Below are 26,520 nucleotides of genomic sequence, written 5' to 3'. Positions count from 1 at the left end.
ACGCAAGTTCGTGCGCCGTTCTCCATTTGGTGTCTCGTCGGGCAGCTTGGCACAGCCTGGCCATACTACATGAGCAGGCCATCATACAGAGGAGTTGGCCCGGGGAAGCCTCCGTTCCTGGACCAGCAAGACTCAGCCGGTTGCGGTTCAAGCCACAGTGGAGGTAGATTCGAAAGAACTGACGATTCTAATTACGCGGGAACGCACTCGTCTACTGAGATTCCCAATGCGGATGCGCAACTGTCGACGGCGGGCGGAGCCCGTCGGAGCGCGGGCAAGACAAAACTGTCGATTTTAGACCGTTTAGAAAAAGGTGACGACGGACCACCAACGTCGGACCGTCCCGCGATAGCGCTGGCGCAGCGACCGACGATCACCAAACGGGACTTCGCTGCGTCGCGCATTTACGCGCGCCCATGCGCGCCCCTTGGACTCAACGCCGACAGCATAAGCATCCCGCGAGACCGCTACGATGTGCCGAACTACGCAAATGCATACAATGTAGGAAGCCGCAGCCGCAGGAGCGCAGTCGAGGAATCGTCCGAAAGCGAAGCGGAGGCAATCGCAGTTCGCCACTCGAAAGGGGTCACATACGGGAAGCCGAGCCCGTGCGCCTCGCAAGAAATTGAACAGGGACGCAAAGATGACTACCATAAAAGCAGCGGTGTACTGGAATGCACACGATCGCGCTGCGTTGTAAGCACCGACGGGATCGGCCACAGGTCCAGTACAGGCCGCACAGGAGGATCAGACCTACAGCACCTGAGTAGTACGCGCCATCTGGACCTCAGTGACCTGATCGAGGCTACAAGCGCACAGTTGGCACGCACTGGAAACACTCAACGGACTTGGTCGGAGTTTGGCGACGACCAGCCACGGCCCGAGTCCCTGGAGCAGAAAGTGGTCACGTGGTATTCATGTCAAGCAGATAGCTACGCTCTGTCGTCGCCCGGCGAACTCGAGCTGTTTGAACTCGACATGTTCGACCCAAGGCGCACGAGCCGACCGAAGCCGGCACCGCGCAAAGTTGCGCTCTGTTGTGCGAGCACGTCTTCCTGCGCACCGTCGCCGACCAGCCCTTCGAAGAGTAAGCCCCGTAACGGCCACCGATTCCAGCATGTACAAAGACCTGCACTGCTTTAACGAATTGTGCGAGCAGTCGCCTACGTCATCTCCGCTCTGTGACCGCGCAACCACAGCCGCCTCTTCGACGCCGAAAGCTGAATCCCGACCTGCCTTCCGCTCCACTAAGGCCTTCGCTACCCAACGCTAAGCTGACAAGGCGTTTGCGCTGCCGTCGACAAAGCCGAGGCGCCTTCAGTCACTCCAGGTGTATCACGTTCTCTTAGTGGTCCAAGAGAAGAACTGCAGCAAGAACGCGCGCGCGTTCATAGTATGGCGGCCACGAACACACCTCAACCTGTAGTGGTGCAAAAATGCTTTATACCCCCCAAGGCCCTCTACCAGCTCTGGTCGTCATGCGGGCGTCTCGCCTTACGCTCCAAAGCCTTCGGTGGCCGGTGGCTTTGGCGACTTCAACTGGACGTCCGCAGAGCAATCTCGCCAGGTAGTAGGACCGGTGGCGTCGCGGGAACTGAGGAGGACAAGGCGAAGGGAGGCGGTGCGAGGAGTGATGAATCCGACGAGCAGGAAGCTGCAGCCCGAAGGGAAAAGAAGCGTCATCGCAAACGCGACAGGAAGAAGCACCACAGAAAGGCGAAGTTAGCCCCAAACTGAAAAAGAAAGAGCGGACGCAGGCTGCTCGGCCTACGCAAGACGAAGCAGTCTTGCTGACATCGGAGCAGCTAGGCTGCTGACGTTCGCTTTTTTTTCTTTTCTTGTGAATATTGGAAGTCCTTTATGTTGACTGTACTTAAAAGGGCGAACGTCAGCAGATGTTTGCGACTTACAGAATTACAAATATATTTCCAGCGTTCTTTCGAGCAGTTGAAATAAGATTTTCAGTTTCTTGTCATTACACTTTAAAAATATCCCCGTATATGACGGTTCCGTTTGAAACCTTGCTCGCATGTAACGCTTTAGGGAACTTATTGTTAGAAACTTTTAAAAGCAGTACGTCGTCAACACACATTTCACTTCGCCAGAACATTGAGCGTATACGCTCCCCTCCTATGTTTGCTAGATTTGGTCTCGGTATTCCTTCCAGTTTTCCCCCGAGCAGCGGGATAAATTCGGCTTTGTTCGTGAAACATAAAGCTCCCGATCGCTTGCATGCGTAATTTACGGCAAAATTGTAATGTGTGCCTTCACTTTGAACTTAGCCTAGAGATTGCCCATAACGCGCTCCTTATTTTAGCCAAATATAACTGAGTTACCTTGGTTAGGTCACTGACGATCTCGAATAAAGCTACTATGAACGGCTTATGACGCACCCCCCCCCCCCCCCCGAATGTAGGGAAGACAAAAACTAACCCTTACTGTACACATGTGTTGTCACTCATTTGCATGTTCGAGTGGGCAATGTACGGGGGATTCACGGATACCCGAATGAACCCCCTGTGCTTCGCCCACTCATCATCATTCACTTCGTGGATGATTCATTATAGTGCCAAAGGGGCGTCCTACAAGGAAAGGCGACGATGACGACGATGTCAACGATCCTCCTCCTGCTCCAGGCGCCAATCAGCCTGTCTAGGGAAGTTTTATTCATTCGCTATTTAAAAGGAAGCTTTAGCTAGGGGCTCCTATCTAAATACATGAGAAAGGAGAAATCGTTTTTCTCGGCAATCACTGCTCCGACTTTGATGAGGTTTGTTGCATTTAAAAGAAAAAGTTAAAATCTATTAACTGTTCGTTGCTAATTTTCGATTCATTTCGTCATTTTTCAATAAACATTGGCAAAAATAGAAAATTTTCAGAAAACGAAAGTATCATGTTTACAACATTGTAACTCAGCAATCAAATATGATATCACAGTTATGTCACTTGCACCTAATAGTACATATAAAGCGGATAAAATTTATATATTACTCAGAGCTCTCAAAAAAGAACGAGTGATATGTAAGTAGAGCTTTTGCAAAACCCTTGTAACCAATGTAACAAATTCACGTAACATTTCGTCATTTTTTAATAAACATTGGCAAAAATAGAAAATTTTCAGAAAACGAAAGTATCATGTTTACAACATTGTAACTCAGCAATCAAATACCATATCACAGTTCTGTCACTTGCACCTAATAGTACATATAAAGCGGATAAAATTTATATATTACTCAGAGCTCTAAAAAATCTAGTGATATGTAAGTAGAGCTTTTGCAAAACCCTTGTAACCAATGTAACAAATTCACGTAACATAATTCACTTGGGCTGCAACTAGAAAACCCACGAATGCCTCGACAAGCCCTCCAGGATTTGTTTCTTCCTCGTTTGCGGGACCCATGGAAAAGTGCCTATCCGTTGCTATTGTGTTTGCAAGTAACTCTTCATAGTCGCGATCGGTGACTTTCGCAGAGCGAGAAGAGGAGCTTGTCAATGGCTACGACGGCGTGCCTTTATCTGTTGCTGTTTTTCAGGGGTCCGTCAAGAGAATGCACTCGGATACATGATCGCGCACGACGACTTGCCTCGGATCACAGCCACGAAGGATGGCTTCAAGACGTTCGTGAAGGCATTGTAGCCACTCTACAAGCCTCCCACTGAGCATACTGTCTCAAAGAGCCTCGAGGTTAAGTAGGAGGAGCTGAGGGCACATTATGGGCGGAGAATTCAATCAGCTGATCATCTGAACCTTACGGCTGATCTTTGGACATATGAAAGTACAATGCGGTCGTACCTAGGCATCACGGTTAATTTTAGAGAAGGTAAATATTTTCTGGGAAATTTGAGAAATGAGAAACCATTTTCCTTTGCCATGACGCGTAACCATATTCTCTGTGCATACTCCTAATAAACAATGTTTTACTGTTTTAGGTACCAAACTAGTGAATGTCGAAACTGGCTTTAAGTAGATGCCAGAAAGGAAAACAAGTTTGAATCTTCACGTAGCAATGCGCGAATTGTGCGACGAATGGAATATTGACAACAAGAAGGTCCGCGCTGTCATCACAGATGGTGGACAGAACAGTAAGGTAGCTGTCGGCGAAAAATGTTGTGCCGATAAACACATTTTCTGTGTGAGTAAAATAACTTTATTGAGGTCCAGAGAAGGCGCAGGGGACACCCCGCGCCACCCTGTGTAGCCCATCTTCTAAACCAAGTAGGTCAAGCTGCGACCATTGGTCTTCTTCTTTCGGGGGTTTTACGTGCCAAAACCAGTTCTAATTATGAGGCACGCCGTAGTGGAGGGCTCCGCATTAATTTTGACCACCTTTGGTTCTTTAGCGTGCACTACAACGCAAGCACACGGGCGTTCTTGCATTTCACCTAGCAGTGTGGAAAACCCCTTCGGAACTTGAAGCGCGTGAGATTCTGGTGGTCCTGGAGAATGAACAAGATGCTGAGGCTGCGCTGGAGGACGTCCCTGATGCCGATGCCGCCGCCGATGACGGTACACCCCTCGTTGACCTTTGGCCGCTGCTAATAAAGGTGAAGATGATCATTCGCTTCTTTCGCACCAGCGATGTTGCGTCACGAACATTGGTGGAAATGCAGCTCCAGGACGGCAAGCAGGAGCATGATGCATTGCAATGAATCCAGGAAGTCACGGCCCGGTGGAATTTTTGCTATTACATGTTGGAGCGTTTCTTGAAGTTGTACGAGCCTGCCAGCCGGGTCGACTTACAGGTTCAGAGGGAGAGAGGAGCCACTCGGCGAAAGCCGCCCAATCTAAATCTCGTAACCAGCGTGACGTTCTTGGCGAAGTAAAGGACCTATTAAGCCGTTGGAGGAAGCCACGCTTATGGTTTCGAAGGGTCGTTCCGTGACACTCAGCGATGTAATCCCGATGGTGTACGGCCTAAAGCAGGTGAATTATCTTTACTCAATAATTTTGAGTTCGAGTGGCTACTCTGTACTCACATACACGCCGACAGTTCGCATGTCACATTGTCCGTTAAGCATGCCTGAACTTACACTGTCGGACAGCACACATGCTGAAAGAACAGCGGCATAATAAACACTGTTGTCTTTAAAATGCGGTAAATCTTCATTTTCTTTTACAGCGTATCCACAACTTCCAGCCCAGTCACCCCGTCACTCTCAACTTGCAGCAAAAGCTGCTCTCAGAAGTGAACATGGCATCGAGTACCTGCGACCGTACACGGCCGCGACGATTTTTGACCTGCGGTACAAGTATGTTTTCGAACATCCTCAGCAGCGGTGGCAATGATTGTCCGGTACTTCAGTATGTGAACAACATGATATATTCAATTATAGCAAGGAAAAGCCATGAGAAGAAAAACTTTAATATAATTTTGAATAATAAAAACACCGGGCATGCCGGTGGAAAAGTTGCTGAAAAGGTCGGTGCTACCGGCCGTGCTCTAGAAGAAGATCTTGCTAGGCCGAATACGGCGCCTCCTTCTTATGGTATCTGGACCGCCGTTGACCAGGCACTTCGCCGTAACTGCATTGGTATAATTGCGAAGGCATACTGTAACAACCTAGTCGTTGATCGGCGTGCCAATCCCAGCCCACTGGAGACGTGGCATAGCATGCGCATGGGTTTGGAGCACGTATTTGAAGTAGCGATGAAGTTTTTGTCCATCCCAGCAACACCTGTAGCGTCGGAGCGGCGTTTCTCACACGCTGGTTGCGTGGCCAGTCAAAGAAGGTGCCGGTTGTCACCAAAACACCTCAGCCAATTAACATTCCTTCGCTCTGTGGAAAAGAGCATGTGGTTCAATAACATGAACCATTAATTTTCTGCTCTCCCTATTAGTATTGCAATTTTTGCATACTTTAGTTAGACCTCGCCTTTCACTTGTGCCATTTTTCTTATGAAGTGCCATTTTTTTTCTATTTCTTGTTTAATCCTCGAGTGGTTCACTCAGTAAGTGCCATTTTTAACATATATTGTTTATTCCTTCACTATAGTCACTAGTGGCAATTATAGTTGGCCTTTAACAAATTAAACATTACTCTTTATCAAACGTTTATACGCTTGTATTGTTATCCTGGTCCCACCTTTCATAACGTTAAAATAGGTACTTGCGTGAGTAGGTAACTGTCTTTCAGCCTTATTAAAGCGCCCGGAAAGAAAAGCCGATTAATCGACTAATCGATGAAAAACCCCGCATCGAAATTGATTAATCGATTATAGGCTAAACCGACAAATTATTAATCGCGCCTCGATCGCGCTGGCCGCGCCGAGCGCGACAGTGGAACGGAGAAGCAGGGAAGTAGTTGGCGCTACTTTATATAGAGAGGGGTGCAGCGCCTACATTGACGGACGCGTGGACTGCTCTTTCACGCTTGGCGCGTGCGGCATCTTAGTGCAGCCGCATGCTGGAGTACCTTGTCCAGCGTTAAATTCGTAATGCCGCAAAGGTGCTCGGAAATCATATTGCTGTCGTTCCTCAAGACCGTCGCCAAAGCGATCTCGCAACAGCCTGATCCATCTTTGGTGTGCCCATTTCTTGGCAATGTGACGCACAGCCGTGAAGAATGCGTCTACGTTCTCGCCTTCTTGCTAACCCGCTTGTGATTACGATAAATCTCGTGGACTTAATTCACGGGATGGATGAAGTATGAAGAAAACTTGCTTTTAACCACTTCATATATGTGTCACGTCAGTTTCTGACAATTTCCTATGAAGCATGAGTGCACGTTAAAGAACCCCAGGTGGTCAAAATTAATCCGGAGCCCTCCACTACGGCATGCCTCATAATCAGAACTGGTTTTGGCACGTAAAACCTCAGAAAGAAGAAGAATGACCATTTCAATGATTATAGGATGCGGCGTGCTCGCGTTCCCATAGAATGAAGCAATGTTCGTACCCTTGTTTCTTTTGTGGTTCTGTTGATGCCGGTGGCATAAGCGTAGTCTTCGTACTACTCCAGCCACGTTATCCAGCTGACCGGATCGTCAAAGTTGATGTTGTTGTTAAAACGTTTATTAAAATAATCATAAAAAGTTTCCGCCCCCAGGAAATGAATCCATCAGGGCGGAGGGAGGGGTAAAAGAGGAGGTTCAAATATTATTAATCATTTTTGACTCTTGTAAAAATTGTAGTAACGACTGGAATATGAGGCGCCGTCTCTCGGGGGGACCAGTGGGAAGGCGCCAGGCGTCCAAATCCTGATGCCTCAGAGTAGGGGGAAGGGTGGCTATCGCTCTTCTCCGGTGCTCGGCGAGATCCGAGCAGCCCCAGAGTATATGGTTCTGATCCAGCAGCTGGTTCCCTGGACAGGAGCGGCAAGTGGCTGATTGCCAGGTCTGGAGGCGCATCATGGCGCGGTGAGCTGGTTTCACTGCTGTCTCCGTGACGATGCGTCGCAGGCGTGTGGCCTCAGCACGGGTGAACTTCCCTGGCAGGGGCGTAGGATTTTCCGGGAGGATGTTCCGGAGCGCGGCCCTTCGAGCAGCCTTCGCCTCTGCCAGGACTGTGTCCGGGACGATGGGGTACGGGTCGTCAGGCACTTGTGGACGCAGTCTCTGACGGGCAGGAAAGAAGCTCCCTTGCCAGAGAGTCGGTCCATTCGGTTGCCAGCGACCCCAGCGTGACCTGGTACCCATGCGAGGCGGACAGTGTGGCCAGCCTCGTGGGCGATTCAGATCGCCCGGTGTATTGAGTGAACAGCACCATCAATTGCGCGAGCCCAGCCGGGCGCAGGCCTTTATGGAAGCCTGTGAGTCTGTGTAAACTGTGTGATGAGTGAAGGCTGCGAAAGGAGGCTTGAGGACGGCGTCGCATACAGCGGATATCGCAGCCAGTTCCCCCGTTAATGGGTCGTTGCAGGCAGGACGACAGGAGGAGTAGGCCGTGGCGGTGCGTGGGCAATAGTAGGCTATGGCTGAAGCTTCGTCACTGAGGGCGGCGTCGGTGTAGACAGCGTGATGGGGAGGAGCGTCGCGAACTTTTCCCTCATGCCGCCTTGCGTAAGACTGCGACCAGATATCGTGGCTCTTAGTCGGAACTGTTGTGAATGCTTCGCAGCCTCGGCTATTGCCTCGATCGGATTCATCTGGGCCGCGATTTTGTAGCGATGACTTATGACTTATTCTATTGTAGTTTTATCATCCACCACTCACGGCCGGCTGATCCCGTTGATAACGCGAGCAGACCGTCGCTCTGACCACTGACAAAGCGCGATAAGGCATTATTACCAGAAAGTCATCGCTACAAAATACCGGCCCTGGGTCATTTCGGCAAGGCGGTGCATGTAAGGGTGTGAAACGCGGCAGGCCGGTGACAACCCTCATGGCTTCGTGGTTGAGCGATTTCAGTTTTTTTTCGTAGCTTTTGGGTAAGAGTGTAGAAGTTATAACCATACACAGCACGTGAGATTAGTCTAGAGCAGTCACGAGACGACGGAGAGTTCGCTCCTCACTTCCCCAGTTCTTGGACGCGATGCGGCGGATTAGGTGGAGTATCTGATGCCAGGTCCGAGTGATGTTGCGAAGCCATGTCGTTGCACCACCATCTGCCATCGATGTAGATGCCTAGAACTCGAACACTGTCTTGCTGAGTTATTTGCTCACCGTCAAAGGTGAACGAAAATTGCGAGGCAGAACGGGCTGCCTTCGTGCCCAGTACTACGAAGTTAGTTTTGTCAGAAGAAGGTGTGAGTCCGACCTCCTTCAGAAATGTGGCTATGGTGTCGAGTCCGGTTTGAATGGCATCGGACTGGTCGCCGTCGGAGCCTCCGTTAGTCCATATTGTGACATAGTCCGCATACACACTGAAGCTAAGTCCAGGTGTATCAGGCAGGCGATAGCAAAGTGGTGCCATCACCAAGTTGAACAGCAACGGCGAGAGGACTGCGCCTTGCGGCACTCCCACTCGTGATTTCTTCGGTGCGGAGAGTGTCTGACCTACAGCGACTTGAAATTCACGGTCACAGAGAAATCCGCGTATGTATGCCCAGGGCTTTCCTGTGATACCGGCGCCAGCTGCGGAAGCGAGGATCGAGGGGTGAGGTACGGAGTCAAACGCCTTGCATATGTCGACCGTAACCAAAATCTTCACATCCAAGCGATGGCGGGTGTGTTGCAAGTGGGCTGAAAGTGTGTCAAAGTTGAAAGTGCGCTGTACCGGCAACGCAGGCGCCCAACGAAATCATGTGCTTGCTGCACTGCGTCGCTCCCTCCAGCGTTGCTCCATCTGCCACCGCAGCGGTGGCCTAGCTGTGAAGTATCCGCCTCGTATGCGGGAGGCACCAAGTTCAAATTCCGGCGCCGTCGTGAACCCGCTGTTTTTTTTTTTCCCTAATGAGTAGAGATGTTGCCTGATGTGGTGATCGGCTCTCTTGGGGTTGAACATATCGAAAGGGGGCCCAATAGAGATTTCACAACCAACAGATTGTGAAACACGACCCACGTACGTTGTATGGACAGCGACTACTCCCACATTTTTCATGTATAGAATGCCTTTATTGGCTCCGTGATTTATATACATAAGTGTAAAGTCCCTAGATAAAACATAAGTGCGCTCCTCAGCGCACTCCGCAGTCATCTGCCTTGCTTGCGTTTCCTTTCTTGAAAATACTTTCCTGTCAATATTGCAATACCACCTATTACGCGCGCATACTGTTCGGGACCTGGAAGTACCGGGCGCGCAGCAGTAAAGAAAGGAACATCGAGAACCTCAGGCCGATTTCTCTAACGTCCTGCGTCGGCAAGGTCATGGAGCGCGTCATCCTCAACAGGCTCAACGGGTAGGCGACATTACAATTGCTAGTAGGTACAGCGGGGGCGTGGCACTGCGGGTCACGTGACCTCCGCTTAACACGAGTTGTCATGGCAATCGTGGAGCTCCTAGGTGCCTAGGAACATAATCGCTTAGGGACTGTTGAGGCACTGGTCTGCGTGGCGGCGCGGCGGCTGTTAGTTACTGAGCGTGGCTCTCTTATCTCCGGGACCGGGCGCAGCGGCCTTGCCGAGCAGCTCCTATGTGCGTAGGGAGCGAATCGTTCAGGGCGCGTTGAATGTCAGGCGGTGTCTGGGCCACGCCGGCCGCGCTTCAATATTGTAGCGTTTGTTCTAGTGGCGGAAATCCTTGCAGTAGTGGTGGTGGGGCATGACGGCTTTTGATCTCGGTGAACTGTGGTGGTGTAAACAAGCGGATACTGCTCGCGTTTGTACCCCGGTGCTGCGGCGGAAGCCGCAGTGCCGGCCGCCGACGCGAAGCGGCGGTCGTTGGGGTGTTGCGGAGCGCCGCGTAGCAACACCCCTATTAAAAAAATACTGCTCCAGTCAGGTAGACTGTTCCCCCCCTGATAGTGAGATTATATTTGGATCATCAAAACAGTGATGCGTTTATTTAGGAATACCATCGTTTCTCTCTCGCAGGCGCGAGGATGGCGAGATTATATTTGGATTATCAAAACAGTGATGCGTTTATTTAGGAATACCATCGTTTCTCTCTCGCAGGCGCGAGGACAAGGGGGTGCGAGAGAGAAACGATGGTATTCCTAAATAAACGCATCACTGTTTTGATGATCCAAATATAATCTCACTATCAGGGGGGGAACAGTCTACCTGACTGGAGCAGTGTTTTTTTATTTGGGGTGTTGCTACGCTGCGCTCCGCAACACCCCAACGACCACCGCTTCGCTTCGGCGCCCGGCACTGCGGCTTCCTCTTCAGCACCGGGGCACAAACGCAAGCAGTATCCGCTTGTTTACACCACCACAGTTCACCGAAATCAAAAGCCGTCATGTCACACCACCACTACTGCAAGGATTTCCGCCACTAGAACAAACGCTACAATAATAAAGCGCGGCCGGCATGGGCCAGACACCGCCAGACATTCAACGCGCCCTAAACGATTCGCTCGCACGTAGGAGCTGCGCTCGGCAAGGTCGCTGCGCTCGGTCCCGGAGATAAGAGAGCCACGCTCAGCGGAGACCAGTTTCTCAAAAGTCCCTAAGCGATTATGTCCCTAAGCACCTAGGAGCTCCACGATTGCCATGACAACACGTGTTAAGCGGAAGTCTCCGCTTTACCTACTAGAAATTTAATTGTAAAGTCGCCAACGGGGTACCTTGAAGACAACGAGGTTTATACATACATGATCGGCTTCCGCGCCGGACTCTCGGCACAGGATGCCGTGAAAGTAATCAAGTATGATTGTATGATCGGTCTTTGCGAGAGGTTGGCACGCGTCGAGGACGTCAAGCACACAATCTACGCCGACGACATTACCATCTGGTGCGTCGGGGGCTGCAAGGGCAGAGTCGAAGAAGCCATGCAGGAGGCGATCGACGTGATCGAGGAGTATCTCCGCCCCACCGGACTTCGGCGCTCCCCCGCCAAGTAGGAGCTTCTGCTATACAGAAAAGAGAGGCCGACCGAAAGATTGGAAGCCAGTTTCCGAAAACAGCATCAGTCTTCACACTTGTGACGGGGGGGGGGGGGGGGGGGTGGAGGGGGTGATACCCAGGGTCGACGTCATTCGGGTCCTGGGAATGTTTGTCGAATTCAACGGCGGGAACGGAACGGTTCTCCGCAAGATCATCGCAACGACGGACAACGCTTTCCGCCTCGTTCGCAGAATCGCAAACAGACACCGAGGCATGAAGGATGCCAGTCTCCTCAGCCTGATCAAAGCCTTCGTATTATGCCACTTCACGTACACGAATTCTATGCACAACTGGCTCCGAGCGGAGCGAGACAAGCTCAACGCTCTCATCCGCAAAGTAGTCAAAAGGGCTCTCGGGCTACCCATAAGGACCCATACCGAAGATCTCCTCAAGCTGGAGGTACACAACACGGCCGAGGAGATTGCCGAAGCCAAAGAACGCACGCAACTAGCTCGCCTGACCACCACAGCGGCAGGTAAACGCATCCTCAAAGAGCTTGGTTACCCTCCTGCGGGATCCTCAAAGGTCAGTATACCCGATCCCTAGGTGCATTCGAGAGAAGTTCGAAGTGGCCCCCGTGCCCCGAAACGTCCAGCCCGACCACAACGAGGGCAGACGCAAGGTGAGAGCAGTAGCGATCCTCAAGCAGATCAAGCAACAAGGCATCAGAGGAAGCGTCATCGACGCCGCGGAGTACAGCAATGGGAAGACATTTGCCGTCGTCGTGGTCGACTCCAGCGTCAAGATTTCCAATAACGCTCGATTCGCACTTCAGACCCCGAAGTCGCTGAGCAAGCCGCCATCGCACTCGCCCTGCTAGATGGTCGTGGGTCGGAGATCTATAGCGATTCCAAAACGGTAGTTAGAGCTTTTCAGAAGGGTCGCATCGCCGAGCAAGCTGCTCGTCTTCTTAGCGTCTCCAGTCCGGATGCTCTCACGCATCATTCGAATCACTGGTTTCCCGCTCACGTAGGGTCGGTCGAGGGTGCTCCCGCGAACCTCAATTGAGTCTGTTCACGAGGTAGTAGTAGTAGAAAACGTTTATTCACAGAGAGAAAATAAATACGGAGGAAAATGTACATTGAGTGGAGTATTCATTTCAAGACCCCAGTGGCCTTGGCTGCCGCTCTCGCCTGGATTACCAGTCCGCGCTGGGTCGCTAGGTCGGGGCTGGACAGAGTGGCCTCCCACTGCTCCTCCGGTTGTTGTGTTTGTATGTCTGGGGGTTTGGGGCCCGTACACCCCCACGTGACGTGGTAGGTGGTGGGCCGTTCGTTGCACCATGGGCATGCGTCTTTGTAGTGTTCTGAGAAGATAATGCTGTATTTGTGTAAGTTAGGGAAGGTGTTGGTCTGGAGCTGTCTCCAGTCCCGTGCTTCCTGTGCGTTTAGCCCCTTGTGTGGTGGGAGGTAAATCTGACGTTGTTTGCGCAGGTGTTGAAGTCGCGCGCCGTAAGCCGCGGGTACGGGGAGGAAGGTAGTGGGATCGAGGATTGTGGCCGCTCGGTTTGTGTGACCTCGAGCTAGCCTGTCCGCGGCCTCGTTACCCTCCAGCCCCGAGTGCCCCGGAGCCCACGTGATCTGGTGTTTGAGCGATAAATTTATAGCCAATGGATTAGTCGTGAATCTAGCTAATTTTTGAGGTATTCTGCCTGCAAGAAGGAGCCGACACGCCGCTTGGGAGTCGGTTATTGAAGTTCTCGGTAGGTCGCGTCGCCGTACTGAACGGCCAGCACGATCGCCGCAGCTTCCGCTTCTGTGACGGTGCAGTGCGGGATGGAGATGCTGGAGACTTCTGCGTAAGAGCCCACCACGACGTCTGCTGCTGCGTTCGATGTATCCTTACATAGGGCGGCGTCCACGTACACCGTCCTCGGGCTCCGTCCCACTGTGCGTTTGAGATAGTCCACTCGGGCGTTTCTTTCTGCCTTCGTTGTGGGATTGAGACATGTTTTTTGGGAGCGGGGCCACGTGTACTCTGGCCCGGTACGATGTCGGAATGTTTGTGGTCGACTGGATGGCGTCAAGGTCTGCCGGGTAGCCGATGCGCTTGAGGATGTGTAGGCCTGTCGCTGTGGAGAGGAGGCGTTCTCTCTGGGACAGGAGGACCGCCTCCTGAATTTCCTCGAACGTGTTATGTAGTCCCAAAGCTTCCAAGTTGACGTTTGATGTGTACGGTGGGAGACTGATGGCGTTCTTGTAGGCTACGCGTATCATCGCATTGGCTTTGTTGAAGTCTGCTCGGAGCAGGGTGAGGTAAGGGAGCCCGTAGGAGAGGCGGCTGATGACCAGTGCCTGCACCAGAAGGATCGTGTCTTCCTCCCGCATGCCTTTTCTGTTTCTGACCACCCGGTGGTTCATCTTAGAGATCTGCTGTGTTGTAGTCTTGAGCAGTTGGAGTGTGTGGTTGGCCTTTCCGTCGCTCTGCAGCCAGAGGCCCAGGATCCGGATGAGTGGTACTTCCCGGATTGGGACCCCATGTAGGAGAATGTTCAGGTTGCCTGGCGATTTGTAGTGGTGTCCCTGTATGCGAATCACTTCGGATTTGTCGGGGGAGCAATGCAGTCCGCATCGAATGGCCTCTGTTTCGACGCAGATTGCTGCCGCTTGGAGTGTGTATTCCTTCTCGGCTAGAGAGCCGGAGTTTGTCCAGATTGTAATGTCGTCCGCATACAGGGTGTATCCGATGTTCGGAATCTGCTGTAGAGCCCTTGCGACGCCGATCATGGCAACGTTGAACAGGAGCGGGGAGATTATCGATCCCTGTGGTGTGCCCTTGTTGGGCATGTCTTGAGGGTTCGATCTCGTGTCACCCATTCCTATTGTTGCCGTTCGGTTGGACAGAAAAGTCTTGACATATTGGAAGGTGCGCTCGCCGCAGTTGAGATTGCTGAGCTCGGAGAGGATTGCCTCCTGAGACACGTTATCAAACGCGCTTTTGAGATCCAGCGCCATAATGAGGTGTTCGCCACCCCTCGGGATGTTAGAGAGTACCTCCTCCTTCAGGAGAAGAAAGGCATCTTGTGTCGACAGGCCCGACCGGAAGCCAATCATAGATGGATGAAAAAGGTTGTTATCTTCTATGTAGTGTTGGAGGCATGTCTGGATGACTCGCTTGTAGAGCTTGCCCAGGCACGATGTGAGAGATATAGGTCGTAGAGCTTCGACCGCCGACTTCTTGCCCGGTTTCCGGATTACTATGATCTCCGAGTGTTTCCACTCGGAAACACTCTAAATTCCCTCCGAGTGTTTCCACTCGGAGGGAATTTCATTCTTCTCCCAGAGCGAGTCATTCGAGTACTTGGTGAGGTCCCTGATCTGTGCCTTGCTCAGGTTGCGGATCATGGCGTTGTTAATTTTGTCTGCTCCAGCCGTCGTATTTGGGTTGCAGGATCGTACGGCGGCGTACACCTCGGCTTCGGAGATGGGAGCGTCGAGTGCCGGATTTTCCTCACCCTGATAGGTCGCAGAGAAGGGTGGCGCGGTGCTGGTGCCGATGTATTTGTCCCTTAGAGCCAGAAGTAGCGCTACGTTGTCTGCCGGAAAGAGGTGAGCCATACGCTTCAGGGTGCGTGTAGATTCAGATTTAGATTTTCAGGGGTTGATGAGGTTCCGCAGGATTTCCCACGTACGGGAGGTTTCCAGCGTTCTCCGCAGTGACTCACAATACTGTTGCCAGTTTTGCTGTGCTAGGTTGGTGGCGTATGCCTGAGCGCCCTCTGTGAGCTGTGCAATCTGCAGGCGGAGGGATCTGTTTAGCTGTTGCCTTTTCCCATGGGCCGGCTGCGCTTTTGCCATAGCTTGAGAAGGTGGCGGTCTACCTCTGGGGCTTCCAGTGTGCGGTGTATTGTTTCTGTGGCTGTCTTGTATGCCTGTCTGATGTCTTCGCTCCAGACGTGTATCAACTGGATTGGACCTGATGGGACGGGTGCATTGCGGAATTTGGCCAGTCGGTGATATGGGCGGCCCCCAGATGTCTTCTAATTTTACTAATGATATGGACGTGCCGAGTATAGAGTGGTTGCTGCCCAGGGTTTCTCCTAGGTTCGTCCACATGGCCTCGGCGACGTTCTTGGTCAAGGTGAGGTCGGGGCAGGAGTCACGGGTGACGCTGTTGCCTTCCCTGGTCGGATATAGAGGGTCGGTAAAGAGTTCCAGTCGTAGAACTTGTATTGCTCGCGCGACTGTCACTCCTCTTGCTGAGTTTGACTGATACCCTCAGTCCCGGTGAGGGGAGTTGAAGTCCCCGACTACGATAAGCTAGTTTGCTTGCGCCAGTCGATTGGCTTCGGAAAGGAGGTTGGTGAAATCGGCCTTCGCCGGCCTTGGTGGCTCGTACGTGTTAACCACGAATGTGCTCTTTCATCTCCGTTTGTTGGGCACGATCTCTATGGTTAAGTGCTCAACCTCCAGTTCTCACAACGAGTGCTCGATAACAGTGATGTCTTTTGCGACGAGGATTGCAACCTTCGCCATGTGGGGTTGGTGGATCGTGTAGTAGCCGGCTAGCGTAGGGGTTCTGTCGGCTCCAATCTCTTGCAAGCAGATAATGTCAGGTCTTACGGGGGTGGTGCAGAGGTATTGCTTCAGGAGACCCTGTTTTCGTCTGAAACCTCTGCAGTTCCATTGCCATACTTCAATGTGTTCGGTAGGGCTTGGCTTATGGTTTGGGGCCATATTGGGAGACTAGGTGGGCTGGCGGGCTTGAATCGCTCCCGATGGAACGGGCACAGCTGCGATTGCGGGAGGGGCGTTGTTCGCATGACAAGGCGCATTTTCGGCGTTGAGTCTGAAGCGCCTGTATGGAGGTGGAGTGTTGGTTCTGTGTAACAGTTACCTGCGCGAGGTTGGCAGCTATGTTCTCAATTTTGGCTTGAAGCACGCTGAATAGTTGGATGACATTTTCGGTGAGAGAGCTGACTACTATCTTCTCCATGTCTTGTAGTGTTTGCTGTAGCGTTAGGTGTGTCACTACTTCATTTGGTTGCTGTGGGGGTGTGGCTGGTGGCGGCGCGGTGTTGTGTTTAATTACTTGTTCAAGTTTGGCCATAAGCGCTGTGAGCTTCACGTATTGTTCTATCTTAGCATTTTGCGCTTTTATAATTGCTTGTAATTTAGGGATTCGGGGGTCTGTTTGAGCAGCAGGGGAGTCCTTGCCTTCCCAGCTCACCTGCTTCGTTGTGTCTTGGGCGGGTTGCTGCTGCTTCTTCCTCGGCATCGGCGTGGGCCGTGTCCACATTTGTGGTGGTTGTGCCTGTTGCTGCCGGGCTCGCGTTCCGGACCCGGACCGGCTCCTGGACTGGCTGCGGCTCGCTGAGTCACTGTCCTGGGAGTAGAACCAGCGATTGTTGTAGATCTTGGGAAGGCCATCCAATCGAGACGGCCTCTTCTCTACGTTGTTGCGGGCGGCTGACGGCTGAAGTACCCTTGCTGGTTTCAGTCTCTTGGGGCATTCCATGGTGCCGGTTTCGTGCTGACCACCGCAGAGTCTGCATTTTGGCTCACAGACATGGGTGGGTTCTGCATGCCACACTGGCGGCAAACTGGTGTGTTGGGGTTTGGGCACACGTTCGGACGATGTCCCGACTGCATACACATCAGGCAGAACTGCCGGGCCGGCATAAACTTTTGGCATGGGTATTCACACCCGCCATGATAGACCAGCCTGGGCAGGTGGGGGCCGTCTATGGTGAGGAGCGCTGTTGTAGATGTGCCCAAGATGCAGGCGTCCAAGATCTTGATGTGGGTGTCCCGCACCCCCAGTCCTTTCATGAGGGTTTCTCTTGTATCGTTGGGGTCGAGTCCGACAATGACACCTCTGATGGTTTGCGGTGAGAACGGGACGTACGCTCTCACCGGGTGGGCTTGGTCACTGCATACACCGATTACTCAGGATCATTTTTATATGTCGACATATATTAGACCATATATAGTTCAGTAAATCGCCCACCTCCAAGCATGTTATGAATTTCTTATATTTCTAGAAATATATTTATTATGTAAGAAAACTGAATGTGTATCTTAAATTAGCAGATGTAAATACATAAACTTCACAAGTTTAATCAAAATCGACTCAGAAATAAGAAAAAAAGTTTGTCAAAGCAGGGTCTCCCCTTAAGTGACACCAAAGAGGAATACTAAATTATGCTCGTCCGATATGAAAATAGCTTCTCCTGGAGTGATAAGAGGCTTGGTAAGCCAGAAAGGATGCCACTGTTTCCACACCACACCATGAGATCACGGACCTTAAAAGCGTCTACTAATGTTAGTAGGAAACATCGGAATACTGTTGTATCTCCCATACCGCAAGGGGCGCTGATGAATGATGTGCTCGGCGTGTCGATTGCTTTGTTTCTATGATTACAACACCTTTCGCTTAGCTGCAGTGATAGTTAGGTGATAGTTATAATGGCTGTAAAATGTTTATTTGCAGTACACATGCGAATGTAAATGTCACATCACATTTTTAAACAATGATTATAGTGCTGCAGATTGACTGGAAAACTAAGGACGAATAAATTGGGCAGACGCACAGAATAGATTAGGACAAACACTCGTCCTTGCCTGTTCCATGGGTCTGTCTAATTTATTTGCGCTTAGTTTCCCAGTCAACATGTCACACTAACAAGGCGAACAGTCTTTCTGACGTCATATCTGCTGCATGAAGTGCACGAAATTGCCGCAATTTAATCCTTTCACTGCCAAGATTTTTGCAAAACTGTGTGGAATAGAAAACTGGAAAAAGCTTGTCAACTCTTCCCTCATGAGATCCTCATAATAATAGTCAAACCTCAATATAATGAACTGCCGGTTGTAACAAAGTAAATCTAAAATGTTTTTCGCCAATATCAGCGTTCAGCGAATACATGCTTGTATTATTGGACATAACGAAAGTATTGGCATGTCAGATGAAACTTTGTTGCCACAAGGCTCAACTGTACATGTAATGCATTTTATATCGACTCACACAAAGAATACTTGTTTGGAAATTGAGGCATCCCCCGACTATATGCAAGTGTTATATTGATTTTGTCCTAACATGTGATAAGGAAGGTAGTGTAAAAGGCATAATAAAATGAACAAATGTTGAAGCCCAACCGCTTGACCCTATTCGTGCTGACAAGTGCAGCTCATTTCTGGCAAGCAAGCCAAAGTGTGTGCAACCGGGGCCAGTTTGTATGGGAAAAGGTAGAAGTTGGTCAAACGGACCCAGGTTGGGTTTGGAAAAGGTTTAAAAGTACTGACATGACAGTTTTGACTTGTCATCTCATTGTGTTAAGTGAAGGTCCACATCCTCTAAATCATGGAAAGGTACTGGAAAGCATCAGAGTGCTTTAAACAATTTAATATACTTTCTACAAACCGGTTTCAGTTTTCAATACCCAGACGGTGGATGTGTAGGAACATTGCCGTACACCGACTCTCTGACTTCCTCCAATCGCTGTAGGTGCGATGAGTGAGCACAGCCTGAAGACTCGCGCTTGACACTCTTCTCAGTTCCTTTATAAGCAAAAAGAAAAAGAAGCAGAAAGCTAGCCTTCATGCATAGCGCTCAACGCCAGCGTTTCCAGGTAAACACTACGGTTACATAAGCTGCAGTTGCTGGGAAGCGTGAGAGGCAGTCAGGGATCTTTGAATGCTATCGCGTTCCACTTTCAAAGGCGAAGCTTAAGCAATCTCAAAGTTTTTTAGATGACAGTGACTACAGTATTCCAGCAACTATGCTGTTGCCGACTTGGCCGGCTTTGGGAACTTGTCTGTACTAAACCACCTTCGAAGCAAGCACCCCGCTGGCATAAGGCGCTGCCACGAGAGGAAGGCGCAGGTACCATAAGAATTTTTTTTTTTTGCGCGCAAACTTGACTCCCCACCCCTTTCAGTCTTTCAACATGTTTTAAGCTTTTTCAAGAACAGAAAGGAAAAGGTAAAAAGTGACGCAACATATGTAAACTTTATTAACAATATGGGAGAGTTGGCAGGCATGTAAGTGGCCACAAAATTGAATCTATGTGTCAAGCAAACAAAAAGGCATGATGATGGGAGAAAAGAAAACATTGTGGGCCCTGCAACTGCCTCACTGCTAACAAATCTTGCAGTCCAAATATGAGAATGAAAGCAGGATTTAAAAGAAAGATATGAGGGAAGGAGACGGTCGTGGTGCATAAAGAGTTGCAGTTTCATCCGAAAGGCAAAGCATCGATTGTGATAGCGAACTAGTGGACAGCTATACGAAGTAAGGAAAGTAGTTTTATCGGCCGTATAAACTTGTACACATAGGCATACTAACTAAATTAACAAGCATAGTGTCACGCGCGCACAAGCAAACATGAACACATCTCACTCGATGACCGCGGAAACTGTCAAAACGCTGGAGTAAGCGCAGCAGCAGCGAGCGAATTGACCTTCATGCCACTGCTCACATCAACGCAAACTAAGCCACAAAAACATAGCTTAGGGCGGACTCTGTCCCTGCCACAGATGGCTTTCAAGATACAGCGGCCCGAGCGGGCGGGCATGGGCAGTCGCTCGGGCTTCCTGGAGTAGAACATGCCCCTTCCTACCTTCCCTCTGGAGCATTGCACGCAAATGGAAGAAGGAGCGCTTCCTTCACGCTCCCCTCCCTTGCGTGCGCAAGATTGAGTCACGATCGCCAGCTGACCTTCGCAAGCTTTCACTCGTACACACAGCATATGGCACGCGGCGACGATTTTATCGCCCTTGGACTTTATACGGAAGCTCACGGTGATGGCGACGGCAGAAATCCGCCTCTAGTGTCCATATAATTGCTATCGCAATAAAAGTTCTTTGTGGTCCTGCTGTGCTTGCAGATTCCAAAGTTCGGTCACAAATCATGCCCCACGAAACATGACGTGCTGGTGCATCCCAGTGCTGCTGAGGAAGGTTGCCAGGCTTCCATTCGCACTAGCCTGGGATTAGGCTGTGTCCGTGGGGCAGGAGGAGTGCCTTCACTGTGTATGCTGCAAGCCCCACTCTGCCGAGCAATTGGGACACCTGCAAATGAAGTGAAGCCCTTTAGGTGCAATGGGGCAAGGCAAGTACACTATGTTGCTCGTATTTTATCCGAATTCTACGTTTTACAGACTGGTACAAACGAATGGGGCCGTGAAAATTCAGAGATGACCATACCTTTTATGTCGGTCAGTCAGCTGGATTGGGTGCCGCTATTCTGGCAGTGTGTGTGCCCTGCATGTGAGATGCAACATGATGCCAATACTGCTGGTGGTCCGACGAGGGGTACATTAACATGCTTTCTGGTGGATGGTGCCGGCAATTGAAGTCACTATAAGCGATAACCTGGAACAACTGCGAACAAGGAAGATTGCACTGTCAGCGAAAAAGGATGCAGGAACTCTTATACTTCAGGGAAGGTACTGGGGCTTAAAAGGCCAACTGCAACAAAACTTTGCATAAGTAAAAAGCCTAATTTTAGATAGTGAAGATATAATACCGCCTCTGAAAAATTGCATGTTTGAAATATGAGTGGATGTGCCACATAGTCAACAAGAATTAAATGTTTTTGATAATAGAACTGGAAAAAGAAAAAAAAAACGCTACCATTACTGCACGCTGGAAATAATGCAGAATCCATAACATTCAGCACGAGCATGGCCCTTTGGCAAGATCTCCGAGATTATACTGTTTCGGTAGTTCCTTGCAGCAGAGCCAAGGCTAAGTGACCTGCGAGTGCAGATTTTTGTGCAGCGAAATGTAGTGCCACAATTCGGAATCCGTTGGACGACTAAATGGCCTTTACAAGTGGTCTTGTTGGCAGGTGTTCACTTGGAAGCTTCTCTGCAAGTCATAGGCCTGTTTATTGCACAATCCTGCTCAGTTTTCTAATAAAATATTTATTTAGGCTCTACGATACTGGAAATATAGTTCTCCATTTGAATAAAAATGTGCAAAGAAAAAAAAAACATCAATGCAATGCTACCATATAGACATTAATTTTCATTAAAAAAGTACAAATAAACAACTGCTTTAACAGTGGATAAATTCATATTGTAGTCGGCACAGCCACAACACTATGGAGGACTCCCTCCTGAGTAGTGCTTCGTCCTTCGCAAGAATGGCGTCCGCAGACTTGTTTGTGTGGCAACATTCCAAGGTGCTCTTTTACGCGAAAGGACCGAACAAGTTGCCGTTGAACATGCCTACAACAGCGCAGATGGAGTGTGATAAACATACATTATATTAATTCAGCTGCACTCACGAATGTCAGTGAGTGCACCGTGTACAAGTGGATGTTACAAGAGGGATCAAGAGATGGTGCCACCATCCCATGCGACACGCTGGCTGAGCACTCCTTCCGAATACTCTGCATCCACCATCTCCGCAACCTTCCTTCTCCTCCTCAACCACTGCCACGGTTACATTACTATACTTTACCGCAGCGGCAGCCTAGCAGTAGAGCATCTGCCTCATATGCGGAAGGTACCAAGTTCAAATCCTGGTACCGCAGGAAACCCACCGATGTTTTCTAATGGGTAGAGATGTTCCCTGGCCTGGTGCTCGGCTCTCGTGGGTATTCACATCTTGAAAGGGGACCCAATAGAGATTTCCCGAGTTGTCTCTGGGCGCCTCTTGTCGAACCACATACAGCCTTGTTGAAGAGCATCCGCCGCGGCTGTGGGAGGCAAGTGCTGCTGCCGGGTACCTACCGGTAAAATAGGTACACGCACTCCCGGCCTGATGCTCGGCCCTTATGGGACCTCAACGCTACAGAGGTGCGTTTCTCCCCGAAGGCGTCCCCACCTCAGTGTAGGTGCATTTGCGACGCCACATGGGAAATTGTCGCCACAGGAGCAGCCCACACCTTTTTTTTTTTGGTGCTCACGAGGGTTTCAACGGGAATTCAGGGCGCAGGCTCCTTTCCCAAGCGTATATGACCCCTGAAGAAAGCTGAACGCCAGGCTAGAGCACACTTGTGCCCATTTGAACCAGTAGCTGCCCCGGCAGCAGTGGGAATCGAGCCCACAGCCGAGGCGGGCGCTCTACAACTAGGCCACGGCTGCGGTACTTTTCCCAGACGTTGTACTACTTTGGCGGCGGCTGCGTATGAGTTGCCGCGCGGGCCCTATCTTGAAAGCGATCAGCGATAGGGACAGAGTGCGCTGAGTGCTGATAGCTTCGTGTGCGCTGTGTTCTCCCCGCTTATTTCGCGTTGAAGCGAGAGGTAACACGAAGGTCATTCGCTCGCTGCTGCTGCCACGCTTCCTCACTACAGCATTTAAACAGTGAGTGTGCGCAGTCATCGAGTGAGATGTGTTCATGTTTGCTTGTGCATGCGTGACACCATATGCTTGATAATGTAATTAGTAAGGGAATTTGCAAGTTTATACGCCCGATAAAACTACTACAGTGGAACCTCGTTGATATGATTCTGCGTAATACGTTTTTCGGGATGATACATTATTTTTTTCATTTCCCGGCCAACAACCGCCTCATAGGAGCAATGTATTTTCATGCAAATGATACGATCGCGTTTTCACCTGAAAGTGGATGATACGACTGCAAACTGGTATTTCTGAAACTCGTAGCTTTATATTCAAGTGAACTTAATAAATTTCATTTCAACGACCCACGAACAACGTGTTAAGGGCCGGTGACAGCGCGCGCCACAAAAGCTACCGCGAAGCAGGTTTTTCGTGCCGTGGGAGGAATCGGTCCCGGACCGATTTAAAATGCCGCGCGCCCTGGCGGCAAACGAGCCGTGAGCGAAGCAGACCAATGAGAGCTGCCCCCTACACTGATCACGTGCGGGCACGGCCGGTGTGGAGGCGCGCGCTCGCTCTTTAAAGGAAGGGAGCGCACGTCTTGTCCCTTAGTGCGCACCGCGCGCTCACTCTTTAACGAAGGAAGGGAGCGTGCATATGGTCCCCTAGCGTGCCTCCAGACCGGCCGTGGCACGGGAAAGTGGTGTCATGCGGACCCGCCCGACCACTATTTTCGCACTCGTAGTATCGTCTGCTCGGGTCAGCTTTCGCTCGCGCTTGTTTTGGTTGGCTTTTCAGGCGACATCTTCATGCGGTCACATAGCTGAATTAAGCGTCTGCCAGTCGTATCGCTCGTTATGTCACAGTCTCTACAGTGTTCCTTTGTTTCGGAATTCGTAGCCTCGTGGTGCCGTGACCTCCGTAGCTATGTCAAGGAACTTATCTTTCAAAATAACTTGTTTACGGACTTTGAAAAAAAGAAAGTTCGGCGAAAACTGACGAGCTGTTTTAAAGTTGCTCAATAAAAGTGTGTTGGCTGCAGTTTGTGTGGTGTCGTGATGCTGCTCCCCATAACACGTGTGTTATGCGGAGTATTACTGTGGCGTCAGAACTACTTGAGGCCACAGGAAGCTTTGCTAGCGAGTTTGTCACCAAGTAAGCCTGTTTTATTACGTTTTGGGGCTTGCTTTGGATGATAGGTTTTATTTTCCAGTTCCTGCGAAGATTGTATCAACGAGGTTCCACTGTATTCTTACTTCGTATAGCAGTCTATTTGCTATCGCAAACGATGCTTCGCCTTTTGGGAAAAACTGCAACTTTTTCCCCAATGATATTCCGTGCTGTGTTCTATACATTGGTGCGACTTATACACTGTATTTTTTTTCTTTGTCGGGCAAGATTCCACAGGCTGTGCGACACAATGTGCTCACTGTCCATCACGAATGAGTGATTGCCAAACCTAGATGCCTTGTTGCTTGGCAAGAGATAAATTATTTTGACAGCTTTGCAGGGGAGTCACGAAAGCTACCCACCACAACGATGGCATACCCTGTCAGTGCCAGGAGCCACCAGTACATTCGGTTCCAAGATGGCGGGAAAATAATGGTTCATTTTGAGTTCAGCTCCGGTTCAGTTCAACACCCCACCACTGGCATAATCCTAACTGCCATGTTCGAGGACCAGCACAAGAGAAGCGTATTCATGGCATCATGTGCAAGCTGTGTATGAAGAACTTCGGCACACATGACATTTAGAATGCTTGACAGCCTGACAGCGTGTACCCTTCCCACACACTTACAAAACTGCTGCACCTGCATCAGACCAGTTCTCATACTTGTACAGGAGACTTCCATTAATTCAACTCCAGTGAATTCGATCCCGACCGAAAGGTCCCGGCTCGCAGCCGTGCATTTCTATGAGCCCAAATTCTTGATATTTTGGTCCTAAATTTGGCCAGTCAGCATGCATGCACGTAACGCCTATATGACTCCAATAGTGACCCCTTTACTGGCAGCATCTGCCAGGCAAGGCAGATAGGTAGTTCATGCGTTGAACACACACGTCATCTCCCGTCGAACACGTTTATTTTAGGCCTTCCCTCGAAAGATGTTCAATCAATAACGGTAGCCCAAAATTCTGCTTACGGTATTTCCCCAATTCTAATGCACGTCCTCTTTTTTTTTTTTTTTCAAAACCGGCATTTGCGGCATTCATATGATTTGCCGCATAACAGGGCTGTATTGTGGTGAAGCTGACTTTAGGAAACCGACCACCCCTGCACAACACAAATTCGACCCTTGCCCATTTTTCTTGCGAAAAAATCTAGTGCGCATTATATTTCTATTTTGGAAGCATAGAAAGCGGGCGTGCGCTTTATTCAGGGGCGTGTTGAATCGCACAAATACTGCCAATGAATCAGCGGCGTGTTTTGAAGTTTTTACTGCATCTTGTTTAATTTCGCCACCCACATAACTCGACAAATTTAGTCGGTCCCATCAATGGAATTCGGCTGTATTATATACATCTTACTTGTACTTGAGTAAATACCTTTACCATGAGCTCGCTATCCTAAGTGAGTTAAGAGCATGCAGTAAGCGAGCCTAGCTGAGAGATTTGAGCCCGATTCTGTGAATCCCACGTGAGTTTGCGATTCTGTAAGTCATACCAAGTCTGAACACACAATTCCAGAAGACTGAGTGAGCTGGTGATTTCGTGAAGTTGAGTGAGGATGAGTGCTCAGCGGGTCTGTGAACCCGCAAGTCTAACTAAGCACAACTGGGTCAAAGTGAGTTCGACGAGGACTGTTCACTGCGACTCTTAATGAGGGTTAAGCTAAATATACAACTCATATGTGATGCCAATTTAGTTTTGCTTTATTTACTGATCTATGCTGGCGTGTGAAGAAAAAGCATAAGTGTAACTTAATATTTAATTTGATTCATTATTATTTAATTTGATTCATTAACATTTAATCTAATTGATTAATTGCCATAAGCAAAGATGGCACTACAGAAAACTCGGAACACAGCAATGGGGTCGATATCTGCAGTCGACTTACAAATACATTAAGAAATTAAAGATTGGCGGCGAATCCGTCCTTTGCAGATGACTGGTGACATTATTGCGATTGCCAATCTATCTTATGGGTGTGTAATTGGCGATATTTTATATGTTATGATGATTATTATTAACAGCAGCACATACCCAGTGGCACATATCCAATAACCCATGTTGGTGTTGAAGAGGTTCATGGAAGAGTGGTACATATCCAGCGGCACATGCCAGTGCTAGGAAGCGAGCTCTTTGCTTATGGGCAACAAAAACTCGCACACATCTTAGTTCTAAGCGACTGAAGCTGGCATCAAAGAGGCTCTTTGAAAAGTGGCACATACCCAGTGACCCAAGTTAGCGTGAAAGGAAAACGGTTTGATCCATCAGTACCGGAAAGTACGTGAAGTATCCTAAGAATGCTAGTCACATTAAAACTTGAAAAACCCAGGCACACATAAGTCCACATACCTTGAAATTAAGCTGCAACCTTCACTGTCGCAGACACCGAGGATGGAGGAGTTCACGTTTGTATAGCCCTTGTCACTACAAATGATGCTGTCTGAACACCTGCAAGCAGACATAGTAAAGAAGTATTACGATTAGCACCGATAGCAAGAATGGCTATGCTTACATTTGTGTTCCATAAGCTCTGTCTGTGTGCCAATACCAGGCACAGAGCAAGACTCTGCTGCTGAAATCTTGGTACTAGAGCTTTCACAGGTGCTTGCCAGAGAAATATCTTGCTTGATGGCAGAGGGACCCATGGTGGCCACTACTGAAAAGACACAGCGAAGGCATTAAGATCGCCAG

General features: G+C 49.8%; 2 protein-coding genes across 9 annotated transcripts in view; both read right to left on the bottom strand.

Moving 5' to 3' along the window:
- Positions 1-1,494: 1,494 nt before the first annotated feature.
- On the bottom strand, positions 1,495-14,476 carry LOC119435734 (uncharacterized). The gene is made up of 3 exons (XM_037702460.1): positions 13,400-14,476; positions 7,331-7,554; positions 1,495-1,654 (listed from the first exon to the last, which is right to left on the bottom strand). Exons 1-3 carry the CDS (start codon positions 14,474-14,476, stop codon positions 1,495-1,497), a joined length of 1,461 nt encoding a protein of 486 aa, XP_037558388.1.
- Positions 14,477-19,346: 4,870 nt separating this feature from the next.
- Positions 19,347-26,520, bottom strand: part of LOC119435733 (uncharacterized) — a 35,167-nt gene continuing 27,993 nt past the window's right edge. For 7 of the 8 annotated variants that reach the window (XM_037702457.2, XM_049659906.1, XM_049659904.1 and 4 more), the window contains 4 exons: positions 26,342-26,485; positions 26,179-26,277; positions 20,570-20,746; positions 19,347-20,434 (listed from right to left, as the gene is read on the bottom strand). In XM_037702457.2, coding sequence (XP_037558385.2) covers positions 26,231-26,277; positions 26,342-26,485 — 191 coding nt within the window. In that variant the 3' untranslated portion in view covers positions 19,347-20,434; positions 20,570-20,746; positions 26,179-26,230. The remainder of the gene's footprint in view (positions 20,435-20,569; positions 20,747-26,178; positions 26,278-26,341; positions 26,486-26,520) is intronic. The other variant, XM_037702459.2, reaches the window with a different exon arrangement.

The sequence above is a fragment of the Dermacentor silvarum genome, unplaced genomic scaffold (genome assembly GCF_013339745.2).
Source record: "Dermacentor silvarum isolate Dsil-2018 unplaced genomic scaffold, BIME_Dsil_1.4 Seq872, whole genome shotgun sequence".
Taxonomy (NCBI): domain Eukaryota; kingdom Metazoa; phylum Arthropoda; class Arachnida; order Ixodida; family Ixodidae; genus Dermacentor; species Dermacentor silvarum.
This window is presented reverse-complemented; position numbering and strand designations above follow the sequence as displayed.

Coding starts and splice junctions, on each gene's coding strand:
- LOC119435734 (XM_037702460.1), bottom strand. CDS start 14,476: ATGATTGGCTTCCGGTCGGGCCTGTCGACACAAGATGCCTTTCTTCTC. Junction 7,555..13,399: donor CGACATCGTACCGGGCCAGA/GTACACGTGGCC, acceptor CCTGCCCGTCAG/AGACTGCGTCCACAAGTGCC. Junction 1,655..7,330: donor ATGATGCGCCTCCAGACCTG/GCAATCAGCCAC, acceptor TTCGGGCTGCAG/CTTCCTGCTCGTCGGATTCA.